Genomic DNA, 15,147 nt, shown 5'->3' on the forward strand with positions numbered 1-15,147 from the left:
CAATTTTTACCCATCCTCATCAACACTTCTCTTTTATTTTTGTGATAATGTCTACCCTAACAGGTATGAATTGATATCTTAATTGGGTTTTTATTTGCATTTTCCTGATGATTAGTGATGTTGATCATCTTTTTATAAGCTGTTGGCCATTTCTATGTATTCTTTGGAGAAAAGTCTATTGAAGTTCTTTGCCTAGTTTTCAGTTGGGTTATTTGTGTGTGTTTTTTTGTAACTGAGTTGTAAAAGTTCCTTATAGACTTAGAATATTAACTCCTTTTCAGATACATGGTTTGCAAAGAGAGTTTTGTCTTTCTCCATATTCCTACACTGACTTTAGCATTGTTCTTTTCAATACTTGTCACTGACAGTGTGTCTGTTAAAGAAATTTAAAGCAGTTATCTGGTTTCCAAGTCAGCATCAAATTTGTGACAGCAGTGAGAAGTGATAGTTGAGAATGGAGGAGAAGACAATAAAAAAACAAACTCAGTAATACAAAGTTTTGCATATGTATGCAGTCTCATGGAGTGAAGCAAATAAAGGTTGATAGAGACCAATAATGATTAATCTTAAATGGTAGGCTAAGAAAAGAAATTATAAAATCCTAAAATATAATGACATAATTATTATAATTTTCTGCAAATGTAAATAAACTTCTTTTAGACTTATTAAGAAAAGTCTCATAAGTAAATTCTGTAAGTTGTAATATGTAAGAGATTATATCCTCACTGTAATTACAACTGAGATTATATCCTCACTCTAATTACAGTTTTGTACAATAATAAATGATTTTTTAGTTGAGTTTATTGAGGTGACGTTGGTTAATAAAATGATATAGGTTTCAGGTATATAATTCTATAATACATCATCTGTATATTGTATTGTGTGTTCACCACCCCAAGTCATGTCTCCTTCCATCTCTGTCTTCCTTTATCCTCTTCTACTTCCTTCCACCCACCTTTCTTTCTGGTAGTCATCATACTATTATCTGTGTCTATGAGGGATTTTTGTGTTGGGGTGGAGGGGACGGGTTATTAATTTCTTCACCTTTTTCACCCATCCCGTCTGACAACTGTCAGTGTGTTCTCTGTATCTTTGAGCCAGTTTCTATTTTGTTTATTTTTTTCATTAAATTCCACATATAAGTGAAATCATATAGTACTTGTCTTTCTCTGACTGGCTTATTTCATTTAGCACAATAATCTCCAGATCCATCCATGTTGTCTCAAAGAGTAAGATTTCTTTCTTACGCACGAGTAGTATTCCAATGTGTAAATGTATCACAGCCTTTTCATCCACCATCTATTGATGGACATTGGGCTGCTTCCAGATCTTGGCTATTATAAATAACACTGCAGTGAACATAAGGATTCATATATTGTTTTGAATTAGTGTTTTGGATTTTTTCATATATACTCCCAGAATTGGATTTGCCACATCATAAGACAGTTCCATTTTCAGTTTTTTGAGGAAACTCCATACTGCTTTCACATTGGTTGCACCAATCTGCATTTTCACCAACAGTGCATTAGAGTTCCCTTTTCTCCACATCCTCACCAACACTTGTTTGTTGATTTATTGATGATAGTCATTCTGACAGGTGTGAGGTGATATCTCATTTTGGTTTTAATTTGCATCTCTTTGATGATTAGTGACCTTGAGCATCTTTTCATATAATAATAAACATTCTTACTGATGCAGTTTAGCTCTCAAAAGCAGAACATTTTTTGAGTATATTGTTTAAGGAAACAGGATTAATACATTTAAAAATAATACTGTTTAAACTACATGCTTAAACGTGATTGTTGACCTAATATGAGTAATTTTTTACTCAAGAATTATGAACAGCTACTTTGTTGTATTGAGTAGCATGATACTATTATAAATATATTATTCTAGACTTTAGTTTAAAATTCTAAGAAAAAAAGATGTAGTAGCTAATCATAACACTAGGTGGTAGTAACTGATTTTAGAAATTAAAGTGTGAAAATATTTCTAACGTACTCTTTTTTGAACTGGAAACATTTAATGCTGCTTATATTTCAGAAGCAAAGGAGGGGAAAATTTACAAGGTTATACAGTACCATTTCTACCTGTTTGGGCTTCTCACCCCCACTTTATCTTTTTCCTTTGAATGCTATAAATCCAGTGCTTCTCAAATTTGTTGGTTTCATGCCCTTTACCTTTTAAAAATTACTCAACATCCTTAAAGAGCTTTTGCTAATGTGGATCCTAAGCAAATAATGATCAGTGTTTTTCTTGTTAGAAATTGAGACTGAGAAATTAAAAATAATAATATATCAAATACTTGTTAATACATCTTTCTTTTTTAAAACAAATATGTTTTTATTGATTTTTTTAAAGAGAGGGGAAGGGAAAGAGAGATAGAAACATCTTTGTAAGGGAGAAATGTCAATTAGCTGCCTCCTACATGCCTCCACTGGTGATTGAGCCAGTAACCCAGGCATGTGCCCTGACTGCAAATTGAACTGAGACCTCTCAGTCCATTCAGTCCATGGGATGATGCTTAATCCACTGAGCCGCACTTACCATGCTGTTAATACATATTTCGCATAAAAAAATAACTTTACCAAAACATAAAGAAAATAGTAAGAAGAATTACTCTGTTTAAATTTTTTAAAATCCCTTTAATGTATAGGTTATTAGTAGAAAGATGGATTCTCATATTTATTTATAGATTTTGTCTGTTGGAATAGAACATATTATTTAGTCTCTGGAAAATTTCAGTCTATACTCATGAGAGTGTGGGAGTAAAATGGCAACTAATGGCTTTTTATGAAAATCATTTTAATTTTGTGTAGTCTCTTAAAGGGTCTTGTGGACCCCCCAAAATCCAAAACTACAATTTGAGACTGTTGCTATACCTCTGTGCCTATAAAAAGCTAATGAAGAAATACAAACTATATGCATATGTATCTTCTATTAATTTTGAATTTACAGATCCTAAAGGTCAAACTACTGGTTTTTAGTTTATGCTGTCTGGATGTTGTACTTAAAGATATTTACAACAAAAATGACTAAGTTGATATTATCACATTAATTGATAAGAAAAGCATAATTTTCTAAGAAAAAAGGACAGAAGATGACCAGATAGTTGAAGGATGCAAAATTATATATACATTATTTTTATAAGACATAATTTTAACCAGGAAAAAAATGCTTATTAGAAATACATATGGACTCAAATTATTATCATAGTTCTATTTAATGTACATTAGTTAAAATCTGTAGTCTGTGAAGACTTTGATATCATCACAGTTATGACTATTGTGAAATAATCTTTTATCTCTTCAGTCTCTATGCTTGTCTATGCTTTCTGATCCACATCCACCACATCAACCTTCATCTCCATGCGGATAACTCCCAATACTGTGTCCAACCCTGACCTCTCATCCCTGTGTTCCTGAGCCTTACTTCAGTTGTGTGTCCAAGTCCTAAAGGTTCCTCAGTCCCAGTTTATATAAAACCAAACTCATGTTCTCCTTTCAGATCACTCCAGCACCTACTCCTCCTTAATTCTCTCGTTTAGTTCATCCCCATTTATCAGATTCCTCATGCTAGAAAACTTTAAGGAAGCTTTGACAATTTCTTTACTCCTTAAATACACTGATTTTTCATGTCTCTGTGCTGTTTCCTCTGCCTTGAATTTCCTTCTTATTCTCTTCTTAACATGAAAAATTTCTACATATACTTAATGATTCCTCTCAAATGTTGCCACTTCTGTAACACAGTTGGCAGATGTTCTTCTATCACTATAAGTGTGTGTGTGTTTGTGTAAACACAGAGAGAAAGAGCACAAATTTTTTTCATCTGTCTCCCTTAATAAATTATTAGCCTTGTAAGGCAGATACTGTGTTCTATTCGTCTTTATTTCCCCAGTCTGTAGTACACTTCATAGGTTTATTTATAGGAGGGAGAGATGGTATCAACTGTCCATGTTTCAAGTATTGTGCAAGTAGGTTCACTGCAACTCAACGACAAATTTTACAGATTATGATTAGCATATCCATTTGATTTTCTAAATCAAAGTCTGTTCAAGTTGGTTGTTTTGCTATGGATATGATTAAGTGTCTTTCCTCTTTTATTTTTGCCAATATTTTCAGTTTTGGAGGGAAATGCCTCCATCAAAAAAGTTAACACTGAATATAAAGTTCCATAAGTACATTTATCATACATCTGAAGAATCAAAAACCTGCTCTAATATTATTTTTTAAAGTATGTTACTATAATGATGATTTGATGTGAACATTTAACAATAAATATGTGCTAGGTTTTAAGTATAGCTTGGGGTAAAAGTAAAAGTTTTTTTTTTTTTTTTTTTTTTAATCCTCACCCGAGGATATTTTCCCATTTTTTGTACAGATAGAGTGGGAGGGAGAGAGAGGAAGGGAGAGAGAGAGAGAAACATCGACGTGAAGGGACACATCTAGTGGCTGCCACCCGCACGACCAACCAGGGCCGGGGACAAACTGCAACCGAAGCACGTGCCCTTAGTGGGAACCGAACCCGGGTCTCTCTGGACCGCAGGCCAACGCTCTAACTGCTGAGCCAAACCGGCCAGGGTGGTAAAAGTTTTTTATAGAATATATATATTCATATATATTTACATATAAGTACTTTTCAGATTTATGTGTACTAATAAAATACTAACTTTTTTTTTTTTTCAGAACTTCTTGGTATACATGAACAGGCAGCAGTAGGATTCTTAACATTAATGGAAGCTTTACGATACTGTAAGGTAAGTTGACTTTTAAGGTATTCTGAGGGTTTTTTTATTCACTTGATCACTGTTGTGGATACTATTTTTCTCCTATGACAACATATTTTAACTTACTACTATTGTTATATACTCTCTTCAGATTCTCCCTGGTCTTCCTTCCTAATCTGAGAGACGTATTAAGGGTAGAGTTAAGCTGGCTGATCAGCCTGAGCTTCCTAATTTTGAGGCTTGTTCCTTATTGAGGGTGGGGGGGAAGATCCCAGTACAAAATAATTTATGAAAATAGAGACATTTGTTTTTTAATATAAATATGTTTTTTGTTTTTTTTTTTTGGTAAAATGAGGGAAAAGAATGTACTGTTTCTTCCTCACCAACTAACGTTATGCTTCACTGATACAACTTGTAGTACTGTATCAGGCAAAGAGAAAAACTTGCCCAATGCCTGAAATTCTAACTTCTGTCTGTTCCACCTGAAAAATGATTTCACACTAAAAAATTCCAAGCTTTTAACAGTATTAAACTCTTTTCATTTTATTAATTTATTTTTGTTACAGATGTTTCTCCTTTTCCCCCCATTGACACCCTCCTCCTATTCCCGCCCCCAACGTTGATGTCTATGTCCATTGGTTATGCTTATATGCATAAGTTCTTTGGTTTATCTCTTCCCTACCTCCTACCCTCTCCTCTGAAGTTTGTCAGTCTGAGCCCTACTTCTATGTCTCTGGGTCTATTTTGTTTATCACCTTATTTTGTTCATTATATTCCACAAATAAGTGAGATCATGGGATATTTGTCTTTCTCTGATTGACTTATTTCGCTTACCATAAACACTCTAGGTCCCTCCATGGTGTCTCAAAGGATAAGAGATCTTGCTTCTTAGAACTGCATAGTATTTCATTGTGTACATATACCACAGCTTTTTTATCCATTCATCTGTTGATGGACACTTGGGCTGATAACATATCTTAGCAATTGTAAATAGTGCTGCTATGTACATAGGGGTACATATATTCTTTCTGATTGGTGTTTCAGACTTCTTAGGATATTGGCCCAGAAGTGGGATCACTGGGTCAAATAACAGTTCAATTTTTAATTTTTTGAGGGAACATCATATTGTTTTCCATAGTGGCTGTACCAGTCTGCATTCCCACCAACAGTGTACTAGAGTCCCCTTTTCTCCACACCCTCGCCAACACTTGTTGTTTGATGATTTGTTGATGGCAGCCATTCTGACAGGTGTGAGGTGATATCTCATAGTTGTTTTAATATGCATCTCTCTGAGGATTAGTGACATTGGGCATTTTTTCATATGTCTCTTGGCCATTTGTAAGTCCTTTTTGGAGAGATGTCTATTAAGGTCCTCTGCCCATTTTTTAATTGAATTGTTTGCCTTCCTTTTGTTGAGTTGTAGGAGCACTCTATATATTTTGGAAATTCACCCCTTATCTGATATATCATTGGCAATGATGCTCTCCCATATAGTGGGTTTCCCTTTCCATTTTGATGCTTGTTCCTTTTACTGTGCAGAAGCTTTTTAGCCTGATGTAGTCCCATGTATTAATTTTTCCTTTGTTTCTCTTGCCTTAGGCATTGTATCTGCTGCGTGTGATGTCTGAATTTTGTTTTCTACATTTTCTTCTAGCGTTTTTATGGATTCACGAGTCACATTTAAGTCTTTTATCCATTTGAGTTTATTCTTGTTTATGGTGTAAGTTGGTGGTCTAGCCTCACTTTTTTACCTATAGCTGTCCAATTTTCCCAACACCATTTATTAAAGAGGCTGTCTTTACTCCATTGTATGCTCTTGCCACCTTTGTCAGATATTAATTGAGCATATTGTCTTGGATCAATTTCTGGGTTCTCTGTTCTCTTCCATTGATCTATATGCCTGTTTTTTGTCCAGTACCAGGCCGTTTTGATTATAATGACTTTGTACTATAACCTGATATCCGGTACTGTGATCCCTCCTACTTTGTTTTTCTTTTTCAAGATTTCTGTGGCTAACAGCAGTAAACTCTTTAACATATGTGCTAAGATTAGGAACTGCCATGAAACTCTCTTTTATTGATATATATTTCACTGCTTTCCTATACAATCTGAAGTAACTATTGGATGTTCCAAATAATTTTAAATGGGGTTTAGATCATTAATGATTTGCACTTAAGATGTCTTCATTTTGGAGGAGGAAAGGAGACCTAATGTTTTCCATTTCAGAGAAGTGGTTCCATGGCAGTGGTTTTGATGGTGGTGATTAGTTTTAGTAATAGTAACAGTGTCTTGTGTTCCTCCCTTTCTTCCTTCCTTTTCTTTTTTTTTAACCAGACAGCATTCCTCTTTCATGAAAATCCTTGTATAGGGGTGATATGAGTATGTGAGTATGAAAATCAAATAGGTTTCATCCAGTTCTCATTCATTGTTGCAGTGATCAAAATGTTAAACAGTAGCTATTTTTCTTTTTAGTGACTTTAATTATACAAGCTAAAACTATTCTGAATCAGCCTGGCAACCAAAGAATTGAACTGCATCGTCTTCTTGTAGCATACACATACACACACACATTTATGTGTCTAAAAATGTCTGTGTGTGCACACACACAAAAGGTGGTAACTATATATAGGGGTGACATATGTTAATTAGCTTGATTGTAGTGATCTTTAAACAATGTATACCTATATCAAAACATTAAATTGTACACTTTAAATATTTACAATTTTTTTGTCAATGATATTTTAATAAAGCTGTTTTTTTAAAAATGTACATGTTACAGAAGGTCAGGGTATGGAGATGATATACTTTGACATTTTTACCATGTGGCCTGTAAGGCTGTGATGATCTGGATCCTGTTTGTCCTTCCAGAGCTGCATCACTCTCTCCATTGCTGTGCTCCAGCCAAACTGAGCTCCTGTCTGTTTCTTAAGCACTCTAAGCCCTTTTCTGCCTTTTAAAAGCCTTCAGAAGCTATCATTTCTGCTGGGAATATTTCACTGTTCCCTTTCCTTGACCATCCCCTCAGTGACTCTTTTCAATGTTATTTTATAGGAATAATCACTCTAATGATCTTTTTTGTTTAACTAAAAAAAATAATAATAATCTTGAATTTGTTTTTCTGTTGTCATCCCTAATGGAATGTAGACTCTTTGAAGGCAAGCAGGCACATTGTTTCTGGGTACATAGTAGGTGCATAAATGAGTGGAAAATTTCACCATAATTGCAGACTTTTCTAAATGTGTGCATTAGCTTTTCTTTAACTGTTAGGTACATCTGAGCCATGTCTGCCCCCCTCCCCCCCCGCAACCCCCAGGATCTTAGTAGAAAGTCAACAGCTGCTATGTGTTCTCCTGTTATTCTCTCATATTTCTAGCAGCAACTGTGGGGTTTCATGAGATTTAAAGATTGTTTTAGTGGCGGGACACAACACACTGACACACTTGGGTAGAGGGAAAGGCAGATCTGTTGGTTACTGACAGCTCCCAACCAGAGATGGCCTCTAGGCAAGGGCCCCAGGGGGTTATACCTGGGGACAGGCCAAGAGCAAGCTGCAACCATAGGGGGCAGCTCATGTATGGGAATTGGGGGTAGAGTTAGCTGGGTTTCATGGGCTCAGTGTGGATTCGCTAATTTGAATAGTTCCCATGAGCTCTGGGACTTTGGACTGTTCCTAGGCATGTGGTACCTGCCTCTAGGGCCATTAGGGCATTGCATAGTGGCCTGGAGTGTGAGACGTCTAAGGAAAGTGGTTGGGATATGGGCTTACTCAGCAGTCTTTTTTAGAGGAACTGACTGGCCTCAAGCCAGAGCCTCAAAACTGAGTCAAGACAGCATTCAAAAAAAAGAAAAACTGTGTTACACTGTGCTGTTCATATGTATATACTGTAGGTGTCATTATCCAAATCTATATACATTTACTTTGTACCAGATGTTTAGAGAAATGGCATTAAGGAAATAAATACTGTGTTTGTATTAGTTTTGTGCATCTGAACATTTCCCTATTTGGTAGTGTAGCAAATTGCCCTTTAAAAATGAAATTAACATTTTCATATCAATTTGACCATATGTGTTTATCAATACAAATAAAACAGTATTTCTCACTTTCTCCTTTTCCCTCTCTCTCTATATATGTACACACATGTGTGAAGAAAGAAAGTGATTCAGTGCTTTTGACTTTGCATTTTTCAAAAACAGATATATAACTCACATATCATAAAATTTACTATTTTAAAGTATATGATACAATCATTTTTATATATTTATCAGTTAATTTATGTTTCAATTTTTGCCTATTATGAATAATACTGCCATGAACATTCATGTATAAGTTTTTGTGAACCTGTTTTCATTTGTCTTGGGTATATACCTAGGAATGTAAATAGCCTGGTCATATGGTAATTATATGCTTAACATTTTTAGGAACTGTCAAACTGTTTTCCAAAGTAGTTGCATTGTTTATTCACTCTTGATTTATTTTTATTATTATAAAACACTTCATGAGTTCAGCCTTTATTTGCCTTTTGATCCTACTGGGTATAATCTTATCCACATTTTTTACTTCTACGGTGATTAAGTGCACACACACGCACACTCATGCACGCACTTTTTCTCTTTTTAAATCCTCACCCAAGGATATATTTGTTTGTTTTTTACTGATTCTAGAGAGGGAGGAAGGGAGAGGGAGAGAGAGATAGAGAGAAACATCAATGTGAGAGAGAAACATCAATTGGTTGCCTCCCATATGCGCCCCAACCGGGGATCAAACCTACAACCTGGCTATGTGCCCTGACTAGGAATCGAACCCTCAACCCTTCAGTGCACAGGATGACCAACTGAGCCACACCAGCTAGGGTACACACTTTTTCTAAAAAAGAAACTAACCATTCTAAACTTTTCACCACAAGATGGAATGGAAAACCACCACATTAGGAGTCAGCAAGCCTGAGTTTTAATTCCAACTTACACTAGTTAGCTGTTTGTATTTAACGGGCAGTGATCCCAGACTTTCTGTGTCCTTATGTAAAATTGAAGGACTTGCACTGCACACCTCTAAAGTGCCTTCTACTCTGACCCTGTGATCAGAGCTTTTCCTTTTTATTTGTCCTTTTGTTGTTACTCTGTTGTCCCCAAACCATCCTTCCTACTCTACTGGTTCACCATTGCCTTTGGCACATCCAACTCATCCCTTGCATCATAGGACAAAAATACCCGCTTTTCTCTCCCTGAATGTAAAAGAGTACCTATTTCTCACTTCCCTCCTACTGAAAAGAATAAATTTCAAAGGGCCCTGGTGGTGGCTGAAAGCAGGGCATCATATCAGGGCTGTTGGATAATTAGGAAGGATAGTGAGCCCTGAATGCTGCAAGTAGCCACTTGGAGTGTCCCAATTCTAGGGAGTCTGTGTGCGCAAAGGAAATTCAGCATATTTGATTGGTAAGGTTACTTGTTTTTAAGTCAAAATCTTTGTCCTCATAAGAGTGTGGAATTGATTTATATGAATGTGATTGGTTTTCACAAGTCTGTTTTTTTCTCTTAGTCACACTCACAAAATGATATTTTCAAATTTTTAGTACTACAGTTTTTAGAGATAGAATATGTAAGCCTGGAAGCCAAGCTATAGGTGTAACTGATTATACATTTTAAAGAGACTTCATATTGTAAAACTTTGAATTACCTCCTACCATGAAGAGTCAAATGACAAGATTCTTTTACATTACATACTTAAATATTTTAGAGTATATACATATTTTGCTTTAGAGAAATAATTGTTACCCTAGGTTCTCTGAAGACAGGATGTTCTTAAGGCTTTTCCCCTTATTCATAAATCTACTCATTTGTTAATCTAGAATTATTTTCCTGATCAAGTTATTATGATCAAGTTTATGGTTTTAGGGTTTTGAGGTACCGAGCTGAAAATCTAGGAACTTTAGTAAAACCTGAGGATGATACTTAGGGCTAAATTATTTCTGGCTGTGTTAAATCTGTGTTGTTGTTGTTCTGTGTAAAGGCACAACATAAGCTTAACCCTGATAGTCTTTATAACATTCATTTTACATTCAGCATTTGACCTTTATGGATAAAGCATTCTGGCACAATACATTATTCTATGTAAATATGAATTAGACACTCTGGTTGCGTTTCAAATATGGATGGGCAAATACCTGATGGGCAGTATAAAATTTTCATTTGTTTGTTTATTTTTGCTACATTTGTTCTAGGTTGGTTCTTATTTGAAATCGCCAAAATACCCTATTTGGATTGTTGGCAGTGAAACTCACCTCACCGTATTTTTTGCCAAGGTATGCTTATAGTAGGATTGTGTGTTTTGTTTTTTTTTAAGTATGACATCAGGCAAATAAGTAATATAAACTTATGTTTAGTTTGGATCTTCGTGCAGATGTCACTGTATTCCCAATAACAAGTGGATTTTTCCAAAATCTAAAATATTAATATTAAAGAACATATTGTTATACTATTCTAGTTTTGGAATCATTTCAATAAAATCTGTCATGACTCAGTTATATGTTTTTTAACCTTTTCTGACTTTAGTGCTTTGGCTTTTGTTTTTTTTAAAGGAATTACTGTGTTACAATAAAAAGGTTTTAGATTGTTCTTTTGTAGAGAAGATTACATTCTCACATGATATAAAATAATTTTAATTACAACATGTCCTAGGAAAATATTTTAAAATTTATTAATAGTTTAATGGTATGAAAGTCAGGTGCTCTTTTAAGATGCAGTATATCCTACAGTTTTAATGTATACATGGTTACAATATTGAAATACATCAAATGCATTTGAATATGGTTATTTTAAAATTCTGACAACAAAGCCTTTTCTAAATCCTAGCCTTTAACAAAAATATATTTTTTCTGCAGTTGAATGGTTCAGAGCTTTGGAGTCAGACAATCTTTGTTTGAATCCTAGCCATTCCACTTCCTAACATTGCTCAGCTCCTTTTCTTACATATTTAAAACGGGTATTGATAATAGTTCCTAGCTCTTAGACTTGTTGTCAGGCTTAAATATAAAATATTTAGCAGTGCTGTTACAAGTTAAGTGCTCAGTAAATCTTAGCTGTTGTCATTGTCATTTCCCTTCTACAGACATTTATTAAATGTCTCTGGTATTCCTAGAGAGAATTGCTAGATGTTGACCTGAAGGGGGAAAATATATAATTGTGTTTTTGACATTTGTTAATTCTAACACACTTTCAATTATTTCATGTGGTTTTTTTTAGCTTGTATTTGCTAATGTAAGTTTATTTATGTCTAAAAGAATTATGAACGGCATAAATTGTAGCAAAGACTGAACTGACAGTGCTGAATTTTGTGGATCTATTTCCTTATTTATTTCTGTATTTACTTTTATTGTGCTGGCAAAAGTCCAGCTAGTGGATTTAGAGCAATTTATATATACTTATCTTTTCTTTAACAGGGAAAGCTATAAAATACAACTGTAAAAGTACACAGACTGATACGGTACATTTAGTCTGAAAGCTTTTGCTGTTCGTTTCCCTCTTAAAGTGGAGAGGAAGGAGTTTAATGCATCATGTAAACTATAGAAACTAAGTTACTTCTAATTTCTGAGTGAAGATTTCATCATTTGACTAATTTTTGTATCAAGTGTTATAAATCACCAGAAAAGAAAATCGGTTCCAATTTACATATAAAGTGTATTTTCAAACCAATTATTATTTTATCTCCAACCCTGTTCTTTAACATTAAGAAAACTAATAAATTCTATGAAACTTTATTAGTTTCAAATGTAAAGATAAGATGAAAATATTTTAAACCTTAAATTGTATGATTGATATTTAAGAAATGATTCTATTGTCAAAATAGCAGAAGACAGAAGGTTTATACAAGGAAAAGTGTCAGTTCAGCTATGTAAATATGCAGGCATTTTGTATTCAAGCATCTACATGTTCGTTATGTTGACAGAGTTATGGGAGTGGATGATGCCCACCTTTCTATGAAATTACACTAGTTACCTACCTTTTCTGATGTCCTTTGTTGTTCTGATAGTACTTGGTCCATTGTGCTGTTGCATTTATCACACAGTGCATAGTTCCTACTTCCCGCACTGTATTTTTGTATGCCAGGTGGTCAGCTGAGAGCCTTGTCTGTGGCAGGGATGCTCTCATTTAATCTTCTTATCCTTAGACCTGAACCGTGTGTAATTAAATGTTGAATTAAAGACGTCAAGTACAGAAAAAGATGATACTGATCTTTAAATGATACTGATACTGTTCTGTACTTACTTTGTAGTCTTTAGATCTGGTGTAGAGTGTGGCACACACATTCGTTTAATAAATGAAGCTTTTGCAAGAATTTTCCACACTTGGCTTCCAGTGACATTTATATCGTCTAAAAATATTTTTTCATGACTCATTTTGAAGCTTCTTAAAAGCATCTGTACTTCCTTTTCGGTGTATTTTAGAACAATTCATTTTAATTGCTTGAACATGGCATTAAAAAAAAAGTTGCAGGTCAAGAATTTTTTTCCTTTAAAATAAAGTAGTATAAAACCAGAAAATTAAAACGGTAAATGAAATTGATGATACTTGATAATATTTATTAGGTCCAGGGTTAATTTATTTTTAAATAAAGTAGTATTTATGTAGTATTTGCCATATTGGAAGTACTGTAAATTTTGCTGTTTTTTATATTACAACAATATGTATTATTTGGACATTCTTTCTTTGCTATTTCTATATTTGAACAAGTAATTCGAGTTGTGAGTTTGTTTTTGTTTTTTATTTTTTTAGTTTTGGTTTACTTGTTCTTGGTGGGTTTGTTCACTTTATGTTCCATGGCCTTAAATAAACAACACTTTTTTTCTCCCAGCAGCTTACTGTAAAATTGTCTTTTTCTATAAAACTGGTATGTTTGTTACAGATATGTATTTCATGCTGACTTCTTTGTACTGAGTATGTGTAAGTAAAAAAGCATGTTTCAAGGTCATAATTTTCAAGGTAATATATAATTTGACATTGTAAAATGCTTTTGAAAAGCAATAGAATTTGTCACATGACTTACACACTGTTACAACCGTCTTCATTCATGTGTATACTAATTTGTCAGGTATTTACTGAGCATATAGTAGTAGTATGTGCCTGACATGCCAGGTGCTGTGAATACAGTGGTCAGCCAAGTGGAAGTATACATTCTAATGGGAGAGGCATTAGTAAAAGAATCACAGGTATAAAATATAGCTGTGATGAGTACTGATGAAACACAGGTCTAGAAAGCCATGGCAACATATCCTAGTTTTGGAAGATTAGGAATGTTTCCTTGAAGAATGGGTGTCTAAAATGAACACTGAGGCATCAGATTAAACTATGGGAAGAGGAGGAAAAAAAGAACTTTCCCTACATGTGAAGTAGTTGGACCCACCAAACAGCTGCAGAAGGAAGGACTGTGGTATGAACAAAGAACGGTGGGGCCACTGGGCACTCGGGCCAGGTGGAAGAAGAGGCTGCAAAAGGAAGCCGGCCGTGCGACTCTATTCTAAAAGTAACGACAGCCCCTAGACTTTTTAGAAAATGGTATTGGGAATAATCTGGGGGGAGATGGGAAGGAAGGGAATGGATTTAAATTTGCATTTTGGAAAGATCACTCTGGCTCATTGAGGAAAACAGACATGTTGAAGGATTACCTAGGGAATGGATAAACAAGACTTCTTTAGTGCTCCAGGTAAGCAAAGAATGTGTTGATGATGGAGATGGATAGAAGCACATAAATTTGAGAGATTTATTCAAGTTAAACTGACAGGACTTGGTGATAGATTGGATTGGAGTTAGGTCTATGATGTGTGTTTTTTCTGATTAGACCTTTGAACCTCAGAAAGAACTCAGTAACTTTACTATTGTAGAATGTACCCATGATTTATTTTTCTTTGGGCACACTGAGCAGGTCAAGAGGAAAGATTGAGATACTGTACTATGGGAACAGTTCAGCCAAATAATACCCATAGTGAGGTTTACAAGTCCTGCTCACAAAGATAGTGCTTTTTAGTTTCTCAAATATTAGCAGACCACTACGGATCGCCAAACATTTGAGGAATGCTTACATGAAAAACAGTCTCAGAACAAATAGGGGGAAGGGAACTCAAAATAAGGAAGACAGTGTAGGACAGTGTAGGGATCAAAAGAAAACTTAAAAAAAAAAAAACAGCCCTGGCCGGTTTGGCTCAGCGGTTAGTGCGTTGGCCTGCGGTCCTGAGAGACCCGGGTTCGGTTTCCGCTAAGGGCATGTACCTCGGTTGCAGTTTGTCCCCGGCCCTGGTTGGGTCGTGTGGGTGGCAGCCACTCGACGTGTCCCTTTCACGTCGATGTTTCTCTCTCTCTCTCTCCCTCCCACACTCTATCTGAACAAAACAAAAAAACAAAAAAACAAAACACTAAGAGAAGTTAATATA

The 15,147-nt window shown here is 35.0% G+C and overlaps 1 protein-coding gene across 4 annotated transcripts in view; it reads left to right on the plus strand.

Annotated features, from left to right (window-relative positions):
* Positions 1 to 15,147, plus strand: part of MINDY3 (MINDY lysine 48 deubiquitinase 3) — a 125,864-nt gene that overhangs the window by 65,369 nt on the left and 45,348 nt on the right. For all 4 annotated transcript variants that reach the window (XM_036255940.1, XM_036255924.1, XM_036255913.1 and 1 more), the window contains 2 exons: positions 4,686 to 4,756; positions 10,945 to 11,025. In XM_036255940.1, the coding sequence (XP_036111833.1) occupies positions 4,686 to 4,756; positions 10,945 to 11,025 (152 nt within the window). The remainder of the gene's footprint in view (positions 1 to 4,685; positions 4,757 to 10,944; positions 11,026 to 15,147) is intronic.

The sequence above is a fragment of the Molossus molossus genome, unplaced genomic scaffold (genome assembly GCF_014108415.1).
Source record: "Molossus molossus isolate mMolMol1 unplaced genomic scaffold, mMolMol1.p scaffold_m16_p_1, whole genome shotgun sequence".
Taxonomy (NCBI): Eukaryota; Metazoa; Chordata; class Mammalia; order Chiroptera; family Molossidae; genus Molossus; species Molossus molossus.